Raw genomic sequence first — 14221 nt, 5'->3', positions numbered from 1 at the left:
TCTTAGTTGCAATCTCATTCTTACAAATTGCCACTCGTCGGAGCAGGTTGTCACACCCTACTTCAGGTTCCGTTAACATTGTTTAGCCATGAATACAAGGTGTTTAATATAGATGTTTTGATATGGCACGTGAACTAAGGTGTAGGTTATACTTTTTAGTTCACTTGTCAACACCTTAAGAAGAAGCATTTTTGGATCTTTAAATCAAGTTTTAGGTGATCAATCTAAAACTGCATTAAGAACTTCTTAAAAAATCAATATAACCAAAATAGTAACTTGTATAAATGAAGAAGAAGATAAAGAGTGCAAGAAAATTACACCATAGTCCAATTTCTGGAGCATTAGCCATTCATCCAAAGATTTGATGTTTTTGTTTCCAAATGAGGTTATAAATTAAAATCATGTTTTTGCACCTCATTTGTCAACTCCATTCTCTCTGAATTTCTATGAAATAAACACCTAAGAACAACCTAAAAATAGAGGAAACCGAAATGGGAAGAAAGAAGAAATTAAAAAACTATTTATAATGTGTTAGTGTTTGAGAAGTGAGACATATTTATAGACCTCTATTGGCTGCCCAGCTGCCTGCTTGGGCGTCCAGCACTAGACCAGGGCGGTTTGGTACTTCCAAAGCTAGTGGGTCAGCAGCTTGCCACCCCTAGTGGCCAGCCTATTGTGGGCTAGGCTCCATGCAAAGTGACACATCCTACTTGGTTGGTCAGAGCTTAGGTCATGCATAAGGTCATGTGTTTGGTCTTCGAGTAAAGAGCTGGCAAGTTGCTTGACGAGTTGGCCTAGATTTCTTCATGGTTGGTTTTGGTGGCTGGTTGGGAACTTAGCTCTCTATGTCCACGCCTAGCTGTTGGACAGGTTTCCTCATGGTGAAGGAACCTACCTTTCTTCAAGCCAAAGCAGCCTTTTTCCCATAGTTCTTGAATTAATTTTGGTTGGTTACTTGGCACTTTTAGCATGATTTCTTCAAGGCAAGGTAAGCTTTTAAGTTATTCATTTTGCATGGTACACCTAGCTTGGATTTCTTCAAGGTAAGGTAAGGTATCTTTCTTCAAGCTAAAGCAATCTTTTTTGTTACAAGATAAGCACAAAGCAAGTCATGCTTAGGTTATTTGTTTTGAGCAATTCTTTTTGTGCTTTTCTCTTGTATTCTTCGCTATCTTTGAATTAATTCTTTTTGGTCCATTTTTCTACAAAATTCAAAGAAAACTTGGACAAGAGGTAATCAAAAATTATTTTATTCAAACATACAAAATTTATCTAAAAAGTATTGAATTAAGTTGGTTTTCATATTTTTGCATAAGATAAGTGTCCTAAAATGTTTATGAAAATTATATATTTTTTGCACTTATCACTCTCTCACCATACTTCATATGCACAAAATTCATTCCATTCTACTCCTTACATACACACAACTGAATTCATACTCATACAAAAACCAATCACAAATACAAAAAGACTTTCCAACAAGACGATCAACAAACAAATACAAACCCCCTTCAAGGAGGTTTCTATCATATCCCTTCGAGAAAAATTTGGTTGGAGATAACCTCAATACGCCATATTTGGAGAGACTCAATCATAGTTTTACAAATTATAGAAATTATAGGTCTCACTCCCCTAATTTAGGTTTTTCTCTCTTTCTCTCTCCTTGTTGTGTTTCTTTTTCCTATCTCCTCATCTCGTATTTAATGAATTGGTGAAGTGAGACCCACAATTTCTATGATTTATCAAACTATGATTGGGTATCTTCAAATGTGATGTGTTGAGGTTGTTTCCAACCTAGTTTTTGTCCTCTCTAATGTTGTGTTAATGTTTTTTGTCTAATTAATAATTGGATTCAATTTATGTAATTTAAATTTAGTAATTATAAAATTCAGCATTCCTTATATTATTATAAGATTTACTTTAAGATGAATATGATACACGATTGGTATACGAAGGAACTTGTCACTATGAAACATACCATAATTTTTTAGTTATCTTTTGAATGGTTTTATACAAATTTGAAAACGTTAAAAAAATCAATGATTTTAATTTTTTTGTTTTGATTTTAATTTTTTTGTTTTGAAATTTTGTAAAACCTGTATTGACACACTAGCATAGCCACAACATATCATAATTTAAGAATAAGTTTCGCTATATTTATAAATTATTTTATTGACTAGTCAAATCTTATTGGTTGTGCTCATACACATAGATGGAGCTTTAGTAAATAGTTGTGCTAACTGTTTTTAATAAAAAGAAGTATACCATCCACTATGTATATAATAAGTAAAAGACAGATATGCAATTGATAAGAAGATAGGTGTGTGTCTGTGATGTTTATTCCAATTTGAGAAGGAACAAGTCTCCTAAGAAATAAAAGGAAGAATAGAAATTTATGAATAATAGTTTATCCCTTTATTTCACCACAGCAGTATTATATAACCAATACAAATAACTATTTCCTTAAAATTAAGGATCAGAGGACAGTTTCCTCATAACCTCCTAATCGAAAACATGTAACTGTAATAATTAACTACTACATTTATTTATAATTTATTTAACATAATGTGCATGATGTTCAGGAGGCTTTGTCACATGTTTGGGTCTACTTGCAGGAATTGAAGACCTAATCTCAGCAATACTTCTTTGTGCAGTAGGCCCGTCCATATCAGCAACCCTTCGAGAAAATCCTTCAATTGTCTCAAAGTGATAAAAAAAATATTACAATCACTAAAGTATCATTGTTTGATATTATTTACATAAATCGCATGAGAAAAGTTAGTTAGAAACCGAACTCGTCTCATTCATTCGTTTTGGACTCAGGGACCTCGGGTTTGCATGGATAATTGCGAGTCCTAAGGTACCCAGTAGATTTATGAGTCGTTATGTTTATAGATGTTTAGCCTTTCTTTAGTGTTCTTCATTTGTTTCCAGTGTAGTTTCCATTATTAATATGCAAAACATTTGGGTAAAGTTGGTGCATTGTTATGCATCTATGTTCTCTGGTGTATTTGGATTTGTCTGTATTTGTATGATATATTATCCTCCTAAAATTGTACTTTCTAATTTTGTTTGAAGAATTCATTTCATTTTAGTATTTAATATGATCCTTATTGATTTTCTAGTTTTTCTTCTTATAAATATATTTCAATTATATTGGTGCAGAAAACTCAAATGTAGATTATGTGTTCTTGAGCAAACAACATAAATTGCACACTAACAGGTCATGGGAGTTTCTTGGACTTGAAAAGAATGGAAGAATTGAAAAAACAATCATAGATGATATTAATACATGTATATATGGTTCTTGTATAATCTCATTTGAGTTTATATTGATACTAGAATAAACAAAAATAAAAAGATGTATATACAGACAGTGTATGAGCTTTAAACACAGTCACTGTATTATTTATCATTTATTTTTAATCATCATTGCCTCTTCAAAAAAGTAAAATAAATAAATGATAGATAATATATTGATTGTGTACCAGTAGATTGATAAATTATCCCGCCTTAGTGCCTTAGCATGGTACTTTTAGTTTCTAAAACTACACGTGGAAAAAAAATTAGCAATAAAAATAATTAAAACAATATTGAGAATTGTGATGAAAAACGGGTTTCTGGCCAGCGGTTATATTTAAGGATATATTACCAAAAAAATGTTTATACGATTGCTTTTTATTTGAATTATGTTCTTAGTTTTAATTTATAAACTACATATTATATTATATTATGTTAAAATTATAATTTGTTTATATCTAATCAATAGTATATTTTACGTTTTTTATATATGTGTAATATAAATTTTTAATAATTCATAATAAAGGTATAAAAAATTATTAAAATAAAATAAAATATCAATATCAAAATTTAAAAATAACATAATACGTAAATGATAAAAGCTATTAAACGTGAATTAGATAACCCATAAAATAAATGCAAAAATTAATAAAATAAATAATTCAAGGAGAGGTTAAGGGGAGCATGGCTCTCGCTTTTGGGGTATTATTGTTGGTGATGAACTACTCGCCAAAGGCAGCATGGCTCTAACACTTGGGGAATTATTGAAACACAGATCAAATGGAGCATGGCTCCTGCGCTTGAGGATTATTGTTGATGATGAACTACTGATCAAGGAGAGAATGACTCTCGCGCTTGAGAGATTATTGTTAGTGATGAACTACCGGCTAAGGGGAGCATGACTCTCGCGCTTGGGGAGTTATTGAATTGTTGACCAAGGGAAACATGGTTCTCGCACTCAAGGGATTTAGCATAAAAGACTCAAAAGATGAATAAAACCTTGTTATCATTAATGCTTTTAATTACAAATGGGTCATTTGGCCTTTTAAAAAGGTTAGCGGTCTACACTCAAGAATGGAAAATCTAGAGGTTGGAGGTGTTCCATGTTCACAAAATTTCTTCTTCAACCATTGTGAATGCAAATGTGCATTGCATAATTTTGATGAATACAAAGCATGAAGATATGGACAAAACTAAATTAACAACCACACTGAAGACTCAAGTTCAAACGTCAAGAGGATCAATAAAAGCTTAAGAGTAATTTTTATTTCCTTAGATCCTAAGATGTCTTGAATAGGTAGAGTCTAGGAAAGATGAACCAAATGAAAATCTCATAAATTAGATGATGATTATGATGCATATGATATTAGCATTCATACGATTGAAAGGGACTTCATGCAGAGGTATGGTACCACAGATTCAATGGTGTTGAGGGTTAGTCATTCGATGATGGTATTATAGGGTGACTTATTGTCAACAACCAAAAACTTGGTTTTAATTGTCCAAGGAGAGGGGTTGGTAGCCAATGGTCAAATATGCTTCAATATGGCTTCTTGGGTTGACACAATTTCCGATGAAGTCGATTAGTTGGCCCTCATAAGGAAATAGGTCTTCATTATTGAGATACAATTGGCTGAAAAGTTCCTAAAACATGATGTTAGTCGAGCTACCTTGGTCTACCAACAATCAACCGATCATTTTGTTGTTGAGCTTTGTCGTGGTGACTACAAGGTCATTGTGACGATGAATAACGTCATAATCACGGTCATCCAATGAAATTGGAAGGGCAAGTTTTTAATTATCGGTTTAGGTTTGTTTGGTCTTGCTATCACGTGTATGATCTCCTGAAGATATATTTTCTGAGAAGATCTAGAGGTACCTCCCATCATGAAACCTCAAGAGATAGTGTTGACATCTTCTTGAATTTTTTGTTTGGAGTGAAGACTGTTTGCTCATTTGTTGGTGGTCACTATAGTGTAGGTAAGCCACGGATGACACAAATGTTCCTTAGTCTTAGAAAGGTACGGTCTGAACGAACAGTTACTGGTGGAGAGTCTGCTTAGAGTTGCTTGAGATCCGCCTTGAGTTTAGGGAGGTACCTAAAAAGGTTCTCTAATGCTCAAGTTTGTATGTGAGAGATATATGACAATGCAAAATGCAAGAATAAGAGTAAGAGAATACTATCAAGAGATAAAGTGTAACTTCCTTATGGGGAGAGTCCCCTATTTATAGTGGAGATGTGTGTAGATTATTCACTTGTAGATGATGTTGGTATGGCCGACCAAGTGGCCTTGTCTGACCTGCTCCAAACAAGCACAGGTTGCTTTCCCCGTATTGGACGGCTCTGGCAGGTTTGTACTATGTGGATAGTTGACTTATAGCATGTGATATGCTATGTAGCCATATTTTAGGTCTATCTTGTCATTTGGAAGAAGGTGTAGTGTGCATGTAGCATGCAAACATCATCACTTTTTTAGAGAAAGGTTCTGGCAGCCTCTTACTTGTAAGCCCCTTTTTTTAGGTGTTCATTCTCTTCCTTAAGAGAATTTTGATTTATCAACATATTCACAAAGAGATAGGCTCAGATTAATTGGTTTGATGAATACAAAGCATGAAGATATGGACAAAACTAAATTAACAACCACACTGAAGACTCAAGTTCAAACGTCAAGAGGATCAATAAAAGCTTAAGAGTAATTTTTATTTCCTTAGATCCTAAGATGTCTTGAATAGGTAGAGTCTAGGAAAGATGAACCAAATGAAAATCTCATAAATTAGATGATGATTATGATGCATATGATATTAGCATTCATACGATTGAAAGGGACTTCATGCAGAGGTATGGTACCACAGATTCAATGGTGTTGAGGGTTAGTCATTCGATGATGGTATTATAGGGTGACTTATTGTCAACAACCAAAAACTTGGTTTTAATTGTCCAAGGAGAGGGGTTGGTAGCCAATGGTCAAATATGCTTCAATATGGCTTCTTGGGTTGACACAATTTCCGATGAAGTCGATTAGTTGGCCCTCATAAGGAAATAGGTCTTCATTATTGAGATACAATTGGCTGAAAAGTTCCTAAAACATGATGTTAGTCGAGCTACCTTGGTCTACCAACAATCAACCGATCATTTTGTTGTTGAGCTTTGTCGTGGTGACTACAAGGTCATTGTGACGATGAATAACGTCATAATCACGGTCATCCAATGAAATTGGAAGGGCAAGTTTTTAATTATCGGTTTAGGTTTGTTTGGTCTTGCTATCACGTGTATGATCTCCTGAAGATATATTTTCTGAGAAGATCTAGAGGTACCTCCCATCATGAAACCTCAAGAGATAGTGTTGACATCTTCTTGAATTTTTTGTTTGGAGTGAAGACTGTTTGCTCATTTGTTGGTGGTCACTATAGTGTAGGTAAGCCACGGATGACACAAATGTTCCTTAGTCTTAGAAAGGTACGGTCTGAACGAACAGTTACTGGTGGAGAGTCTGCTTAGAGTTGCTTGAGATCCGCCTTGAGTTTAGGGAGGTACCTAAAAAGGTTCTCTAATGCTCAAGTTTGTATGTGAGAGATATATGACAATGCAAAATGCAAGAATAAGAGTAAGAGAATACTATCAAGAGATAAAGTGTAACTTCCTTATGGGGAGAGTCCCCTATTTATAGTGGAGATGTGTGTAGATTATTCACTTGTAGATGATGTTGGTATGGCCGACCAAGTGGCCTTGTCTGACCTGCTCCAAACAAGCACAGGTTGCTTTCCCCGTATTGGACGGCTCTGGCAGGTTTGTACTATGTGGATAGTTGACTTATAGCATGTGATATGCTATGTAGCCATATTTTAGGTCTATCTTGTCATTTGGAAGAAGGTGTAGTGTGCATGTAGCATGCAAACATCATCACTTTTTTAGAGAAAGGTTCTGGCAGCCTCTTACTTGTAAGCCCCTTTTTTTAGGTGTTCATTCTCTTCCTTAAGAGAATTTTGATTTATCAACATATTCACAAAGAGATAGGCTCAGATTAATTGGGGAAGAGTCACTCTCCATGATGGATTTCTTTGTTAAAGACCCCAAGCCAATAAAGAGGTCTTTATTACAAATAGGAATGCATCTTGTAACAGAGTTATGTGTTGCTTTGATGGTGTGGCAGTCTTTTGTAGGTGATGTATCAGACGGGTGTCAAAAGTTGTCTTTATGCTATATTGTCGCTCTTGTCCAATTAATAACATTTCTTTCCGGATTTTTCGGTTGATAGTTAAGACCCGAAAGTGTTCAAAATGGAGTCACTTTCTTTGGTCCCAGGTTAGCAGTTGTCGCTCTTGTCCGATCATGACGTGTGTTTTTGGACCGAGATGAAATAGTAAGATATGCCCATCCTTACTAAACTGACATTCTATATACTTTGTCTTACTAAAACTTATTTGAAAACCATGTGCTTCTAAAGCTAGTCTCAATATTTCTAGCTTTCTCTTTCGAATCTCTCATTAACATAATATCATTCTCAAAAAACATGCATTGTGCACAAGTTATTAGATATGTTTAATAAGCACATCCAAGACCATTGTAAACAAGTTGAGACTCAATTTTACCTCTAGCCCTATGGCAATAAGAAAATCTTCTAAGACCACATTTTTGTTCTCGCACTAGTCTTGACCATGTCATACATGTAGATGATTGATCAAATGTAAGCAATTAAAACATCATTTTTCTCTAGTGGTTTCCACAAAACCTCTTTAGGCATCTTATCATACCCCTTTTTCAATCAATGAAGATCATGTGCAAATCTCTTTAATTATTTTGGTATCTCTCCATCACACGTTATAACTAATATATAGCCTTCATTGTCGACCTCCCTAGCATAAAACTAAATTGATTTTCAGTGATATTCATATCTTCTCTCAAAGAATGCTTAAGTATCATTTCCCAAACTTCATAATATGATTCATGAGTTTAATCTCCATATTGCTTGCACAAATTTGTATGTTATGTTTGTTCTAGTAAATAAGGATTAAAATGTTTCTCATCTACTCATTTGATATCTTCTTAGACCTCATGGTCTCATTAAATAACTTTGTGAGTCATTTAATGTTCTTCTCTTTCAGGACCTTCAAGACCTCAATATCAATATTATAGTCCAATCGCTTTGTCATTTGCATTAATCACTTCTAACCAAATTCTATGGTAAAAAATGTAATTTTGATCCTCCTCTTTTGTGTTTAGTCTATCATAAAGCAAAGAATAATCATATTCTTTCGAGGTCATGGTTGCCCCCCAACAAGTGTCACTCATAAGAATCGAATCATTGACATTTTAGTCCTCTTATATCTTAGGGATCTAGCAAGACCTTATACCATTAGATCAACATTTTAATAAGCATCATTTATTAACATGATTATTAATTCATCTCAATTATTCATACTGCAATTAGTTCTTTATTGTACAAGGCAATTTTAGGTCCATAAAAATACTCATGAATGAGATGTACATCCATGGAGGTTGAGGAACAAATTCCGGAACCAAATAGTAAAAGAATTGTTTAACTTGTAACCAAATGGTAAGGATATAGTATTTTGACTTATTCTGAGAAACATTAATTGCCTTATAATAATTTACCCGCAAAATTACCAATTTATTAATGTTCATTCTGGTGACCATATGTTTATTTAATTTTATATTTCTAGTTTTTTACACTGTCAGTCAATCATCCACCATTGATTTATTAACAATTATTGACTCTCAAATAAAAGTAATACATGTACTTAATAACAATAATGGATAATTTTTTATATTCTGCATCTATAATTTAGTGAAATGTATATAGGGCATTGATCTCTAATTTCTGAATTATCATCACAAAACACATTCGTTATCACTTTTAGACATTCATGTGTTTTAAAGTTTAAAAAGCAAGATGCTATTGGTCTTTATCAGGTAAGAAATCCAATGAAAAGTGCAAAATACCTTCAATTTCTATGAAATGTTGGAACAGTTAATGCTTCGCTTTTGCAGAAAAAGAATTCATATCATCTCATATAAAATCAATTGAAACCGCACATTTAAACCTTAAGCAAGCTGTGGAACATTAACAAATGTGAGGTCACCCTATGAAATAAATATAATCTTGAAATATGTATTATGTAATCTATACTAGGCAAGTCACTTGCACAACACTCATACCTGATAAATGTATGTAGTTTTACTCTCGCAATCAAAAAAAATTTCAGGATTTGAAAACATAACCTTTATGCTCTTACAATATATAATAATATGCTAAAAACCGCAAAAAAAATTCAACTTAAGTCAGGAAAATGGTATTCTAGCAGGTCCAAATATAATTTACTACCCCGAAGGAAAGAATAAAACAGAAAAAGAAACGCCTATGACATTGCCTCATTTCTTAGCAATTTCCTCCAAAAAATTCAATACCATACAGTTGTTGCATTTAAAAACAATCAGATGCATCTGAGTACTAACATGTTGCTGCTACAGCATCACTACATGGCCACCCTCAGCTTGAAGATGATTTTATGTCCCCATACACTTTTTTCTACTGGAAAACCCAATTAATAGCCTGTAATAAAAAACAAGCCATTCAAAACTTGGAAGAAGAAGCCACCTTCACTACATGAAGAAGCAATCCCAACAAAATGATACATCAAACAAAGCTAAATGAACAAAGAGAGTAAAGTGTATCCGATAAGTTATCTCCTTCAACCACTAAAATTATTATATGTGTACTATTTGTTTTAAGTTTTTAAGAAATATTTTTATAGAAACTGATTAAATATAACACATGTCATGATTTTAGTGGATCGACTAGATAACTTATCTTGTGGTATGAGGAAATACTTTATTTTTATGACTAAAAGAGTTACCTGACCACATATCTTATATTTACTATTTTGTAATGACTAAAAGCAACCAATTATTTCCACTAAAGCTGAATAAAAGATGGAGATTCTAAGTGCCTACTATTTAGACAGCACATCTTATGGTAATAACAATTTGGACAGAGCATTGAACAAACATTCAACAGATTCTCACTCTCAACTACACAAAGTACCACAGAATTCTCCATCAAAGATGTATAACATGAAAGTGTCATACCCAGAAATGAATTACTATTTAAAGTAGAACAATCTAAAGGCAAGATCAAAACCATACCACAAATTAAATTAGTCCTCCTCCATTGGAACATTTGGAATGTCAAATCTGTCTTCTTCAATAGTCTTGTTTATCACAGATACTGAAGTAGGTACTATGTTGTCAAGGAAACAGGATCAACATAAACAAACAAAAAATAGACACTATCAACACCAACACCAACCAAGCGTTATTCTAACTTGGTAGGATTGGCTACATGGATCATATGATGCCATAATGCTCCATTATAAATTATGTCCATTGACAAACCATTGATATCAACATCCTTAATTGTTTCCCCTCTAGTTTTTCTTGTTTTTCATCTACGTCCCGGTAAATGGATAACCATCCATATGATCTACTCTCCTTAGTCCTTGCTAGTTACTAGGGACTTCTACAAGTCTCCTCCACACATGCTCAAACCACCTAATGTGAGATTCTACCGTGGGTGCTACCTCGACTTCCTCTCTAATGTATTCAATCATATTCCTATCTTGTCTAGCTAGATCGCTCATCCAACAGCAACATTCTAATCTTTGGTTTGGATCAAAAAATTGCAAAAAACTTATTATTTAAGGGGAAGAAAAAACAAAGGATCCTAGTTGTCCCTTTGACGAGTCCACTATGCATCTAACCTGTGAACTTATTTAACCAAATGAACAATCCAATCTCTCCATTATTAACCTACCTTTCATTCCAAATTCAACCATGCAATCCACCAAAGTCTGTATTGCTTACCAAGCAAAAGTTTCTTCAAAAGGGACAACCACCAATAAACCAAGATATTTACTTGCAGTAACAACATAGAAGTGCACATGTGTTTTCTAACTCTCATATGAAAGATCAAATAGGTATTTAAAGCTTGGAACAGATCTATCAAATGGCAATCCCTTCAATCAATCAATGGGGACAACCACTTGAAACCCAAGACATGGCACTTGCACCAACAAAGTAGAACTGCATATGCATTTTCTAACTTTTAACCATAGATCTTTGCTTACATAATCTGAATTATTTTTTCTAGCAATAATAACATTCAAAAACTTCAGCTCAACTCTTAATTTTCACCTTAAGCCTCCTTGATCATCCAACATGAGGCAAACTATAGGATGCAACAGGAAAAGGGGGTAAAGAAGAAACAAACAAGGAAAAAGGAGTAAAGAAGGAACAAACAAGGAAAAGGATATATATTGACATAAGATCATCCTCCTTTTCCCCTCGGTTGCGGCTGCAGTTTAGCTCTCGACTTATTTCAGGTGTAACCTACAGTAAGAGAAATTAAAATCAAATACAGGGCAGGAATTTAAAATACAAGAAAGCAGCCCATTGGAGACAGTGATCCTACAAGTTTATGCCTTTGGTTTTCAAGTAGAACCCATAAATTATCCTTATCTTCCTTTTGCAGTTCGTTTTTGTACCTGAAAGAAATACCAAATGAGAAAAGCACGAAATTCAAAGTACTAGAGGGAAGTTAACCATCACTACAACTTTGAATAACTTGGTATAGCATGATAGAGTCTGTATCATACAGAGATAGGAAAAACTGCGTTACACACCACACAAGACACATACATGGAAAGCAGACTGAAGATGCACAGACATCAAAAGATGGGAACAGGATAGGTTGACTGCCAGACAGAACATAGAATAACATTGACAAAAAATCATGCTTCTTAACCTTAAGCAAGCAAGGAATAACAGAAGATGACGAATCACTGACCTTTGCACAAATGCAAGAAGTGACTGGTGCCATATAACAGGCATTATCCTAGTTTCATAGAGAAACCTCATAAAGTGAGCAACAAGTGCATCAACCACACGATAGGGCAAAGCATATTTTTTCTCCACAAGAAGCTTTATGAAATAGCTGCAATGATTATTAAAATTAGTTTCTATGATATATTGAGGAACTAAAAAAGAGGTTTCACAAGGACAAATTGTAGTTTTGTACTTTGCAAAACACCAAAAGTTATAACACAACCATAAGGTTGCTTGCTTTGAGACCTGGAGATCATGGACTCAAATCCCGGAAAGAGTTTATCAGTCTTTCAGGTTAAGGCTTGTGTACAATTACCCTCCTCATACCCCATTAGGTGGGAGCCTCTTACATTAGGCCGCCGTTTTTTTACTTAGTAAAATACCAGGTCAAAATTATAATCACTTTAAGAAACTGTATTTTAGGGTAATCATTCAATTTTATTATATTATAAGGATTGAATGTTCTCCCTTTGAAAACCATCAACTTTAAAGCCATTATACATTATTTAATGTGGAACATATATTTTAACCACATTTTTATTTAGAACTGTTTTGAAAAAATGACCTTCCAAATTTACTATTTGACAGTGATGGTTAAAGAACAGTCCGTTAGCGGATTATTCCTTTCACTTATAGTTTGCATGAATTATACATTTTTTTAAAGAAAAAGGGTTTTCAACAACAAATACCTTGTGGTGCCACAATATTCCATCCCAGAAAGCTTCAATAGTGCAACACTGTAAACAAATCAAGTTTGGGTGGAATAAATATAAGATATGAATATGAATCATAAACAAATAAAACGAGCTTTTAACTTCAATTGCTACATGAAAAAGTTCAGTCATCCACGTCTAACAGCAACTTCTGAACTTTGAGCAAAAGTAAATGTAAACAGAAAGACTTGAAGAATGTTAGTAGACAGCTGATAGAATTTTAATAAATAGTTTAAGAAAATAGTTCATTTCTTATTTTAAAAAGTTCATCATCTTCCTATCATACAGGTGCAACAGCAAAAAAATTAAATTCATTATAAGTGCTACAGAAAAAAGATTGGAAATCCATGCATGCATCTATAATATTGAAAATAGAAAGTGTAAGGAATTGTACCAGCCAATGGCAATAAGGGGATATTTTAAAAAATTTGCACTGATGATTAAAGGAATCACATCCTTATATTACTTTCTCCGATACTAAATTCTATGATCCCTAAAGTACAAAAAAGCAACTAACAACTACTACAGCAAGCATCCAAGTTAACTCCACCTAAGAAAAGCAAGTCTTGTTGTGCTGCCAATTTTATAATTTAAAGTCATAATTGGCAAAGTCAGAATACCTCGAATGAAGCAGAGGAATATAAACTAATTCTCAACTACTGTGGAAAATTTTCAGAAAATTCTACCTAAGAAACCAAACAATTGATATGCAACCAATTTTTTGAAACTAAAAGTTATCGTTTCCACAGACAAGCATACCTTGAATGAAGTGGAGGAATAGAAACCTTTTCTATAATGCTTCCAATAACAACTGCTTCTCTGAGAGTGCATGTGCATGACTGTACATGAAGAATATTGTCAAAAATAGTAATACTGAAGATATTGATTTGCAGGGTTTTTTTTGGGAGCATTTATGGTTTGTCTCAACTAGGATCATCACCAGAGAGAATGATCTAATTTCATAGATAAAAGGAGGTTTACCTGTCATTCTACTGAACATGATATGTCATATACTCAAACAATACCTGATCTAATTTTGGCATTTCAAAAGTAATTTGTAATTCTAAAAGTGACTTAAAAAAAGACAAACAAATAGAAATGTGGTAGATTCCTTACAATATGTGCTAATTCAATTTTAAAGGTTGTATACTCACTACTCAGGAACCACAGCAGCATGCTCTATCCACCAAGGGTAACAGTACTGAGAAACCGTTCACAATCCATCATAACTTCATAAGCATAATATTTTTTTGATAGGCAATCATTTTTTTTCAGGAGATGGGAAGAGGGTCTGAGCGCATTTCTG

General features: G+C 33.7%; 1 protein-coding gene across 2 annotated transcripts in view; it reads right to left on the bottom strand.

Annotated features, from left to right (window-relative positions):
- LOC109354803 (bystin) overlaps positions 1621–14221 on the bottom strand; it is a 21438-nt gene continuing 8837 nt past the window's right edge. The window contains exons 6-13 of one of the 2 annotated variants that reach the window (XR_002108606.1): positions 13675–13754; positions 12892–12939; positions 12165–12311; positions 11790–11862; positions 11632–11707; positions 10466–10556; positions 9797–9872; positions 1621–1632 (exon numbers count right to left, since the gene is read on the bottom strand). Coding sequence is in view for 1 of the 2 variants with exons in the window: in XM_019597546.1 (XP_019453091.1) it covers positions 10477–10556; positions 11632–11707; positions 11790–11862; positions 12165–12311; positions 12892–12939; positions 13675–13754 (504 nt within the window). In the remaining variant the exon portion in view is untranslated. Of the gene's footprint in view, positions 1633–9588; positions 9873–10465; positions 10557–11631; positions 11708–11789; positions 11863–12164; positions 12312–12891; positions 12940–13674; positions 13755–14221 lie in introns of those variants that run through there. The other variant, XM_019597546.1, reaches the window with a different exon arrangement.

Source organism: Lupinus angustifolius, chromosome LG08, assembly GCF_001865875.1.
Source record: "Lupinus angustifolius cultivar Tanjil chromosome LG08, LupAngTanjil_v1.0, whole genome shotgun sequence".
Taxonomy (NCBI): domain Eukaryota; kingdom Viridiplantae; phylum Streptophyta; class Magnoliopsida; order Fabales; family Fabaceae; genus Lupinus; species Lupinus angustifolius.
Note: the sequence above shows the minus strand (reverse complement) of the source record. Positions and strands in the feature narration are given on the sequence as shown.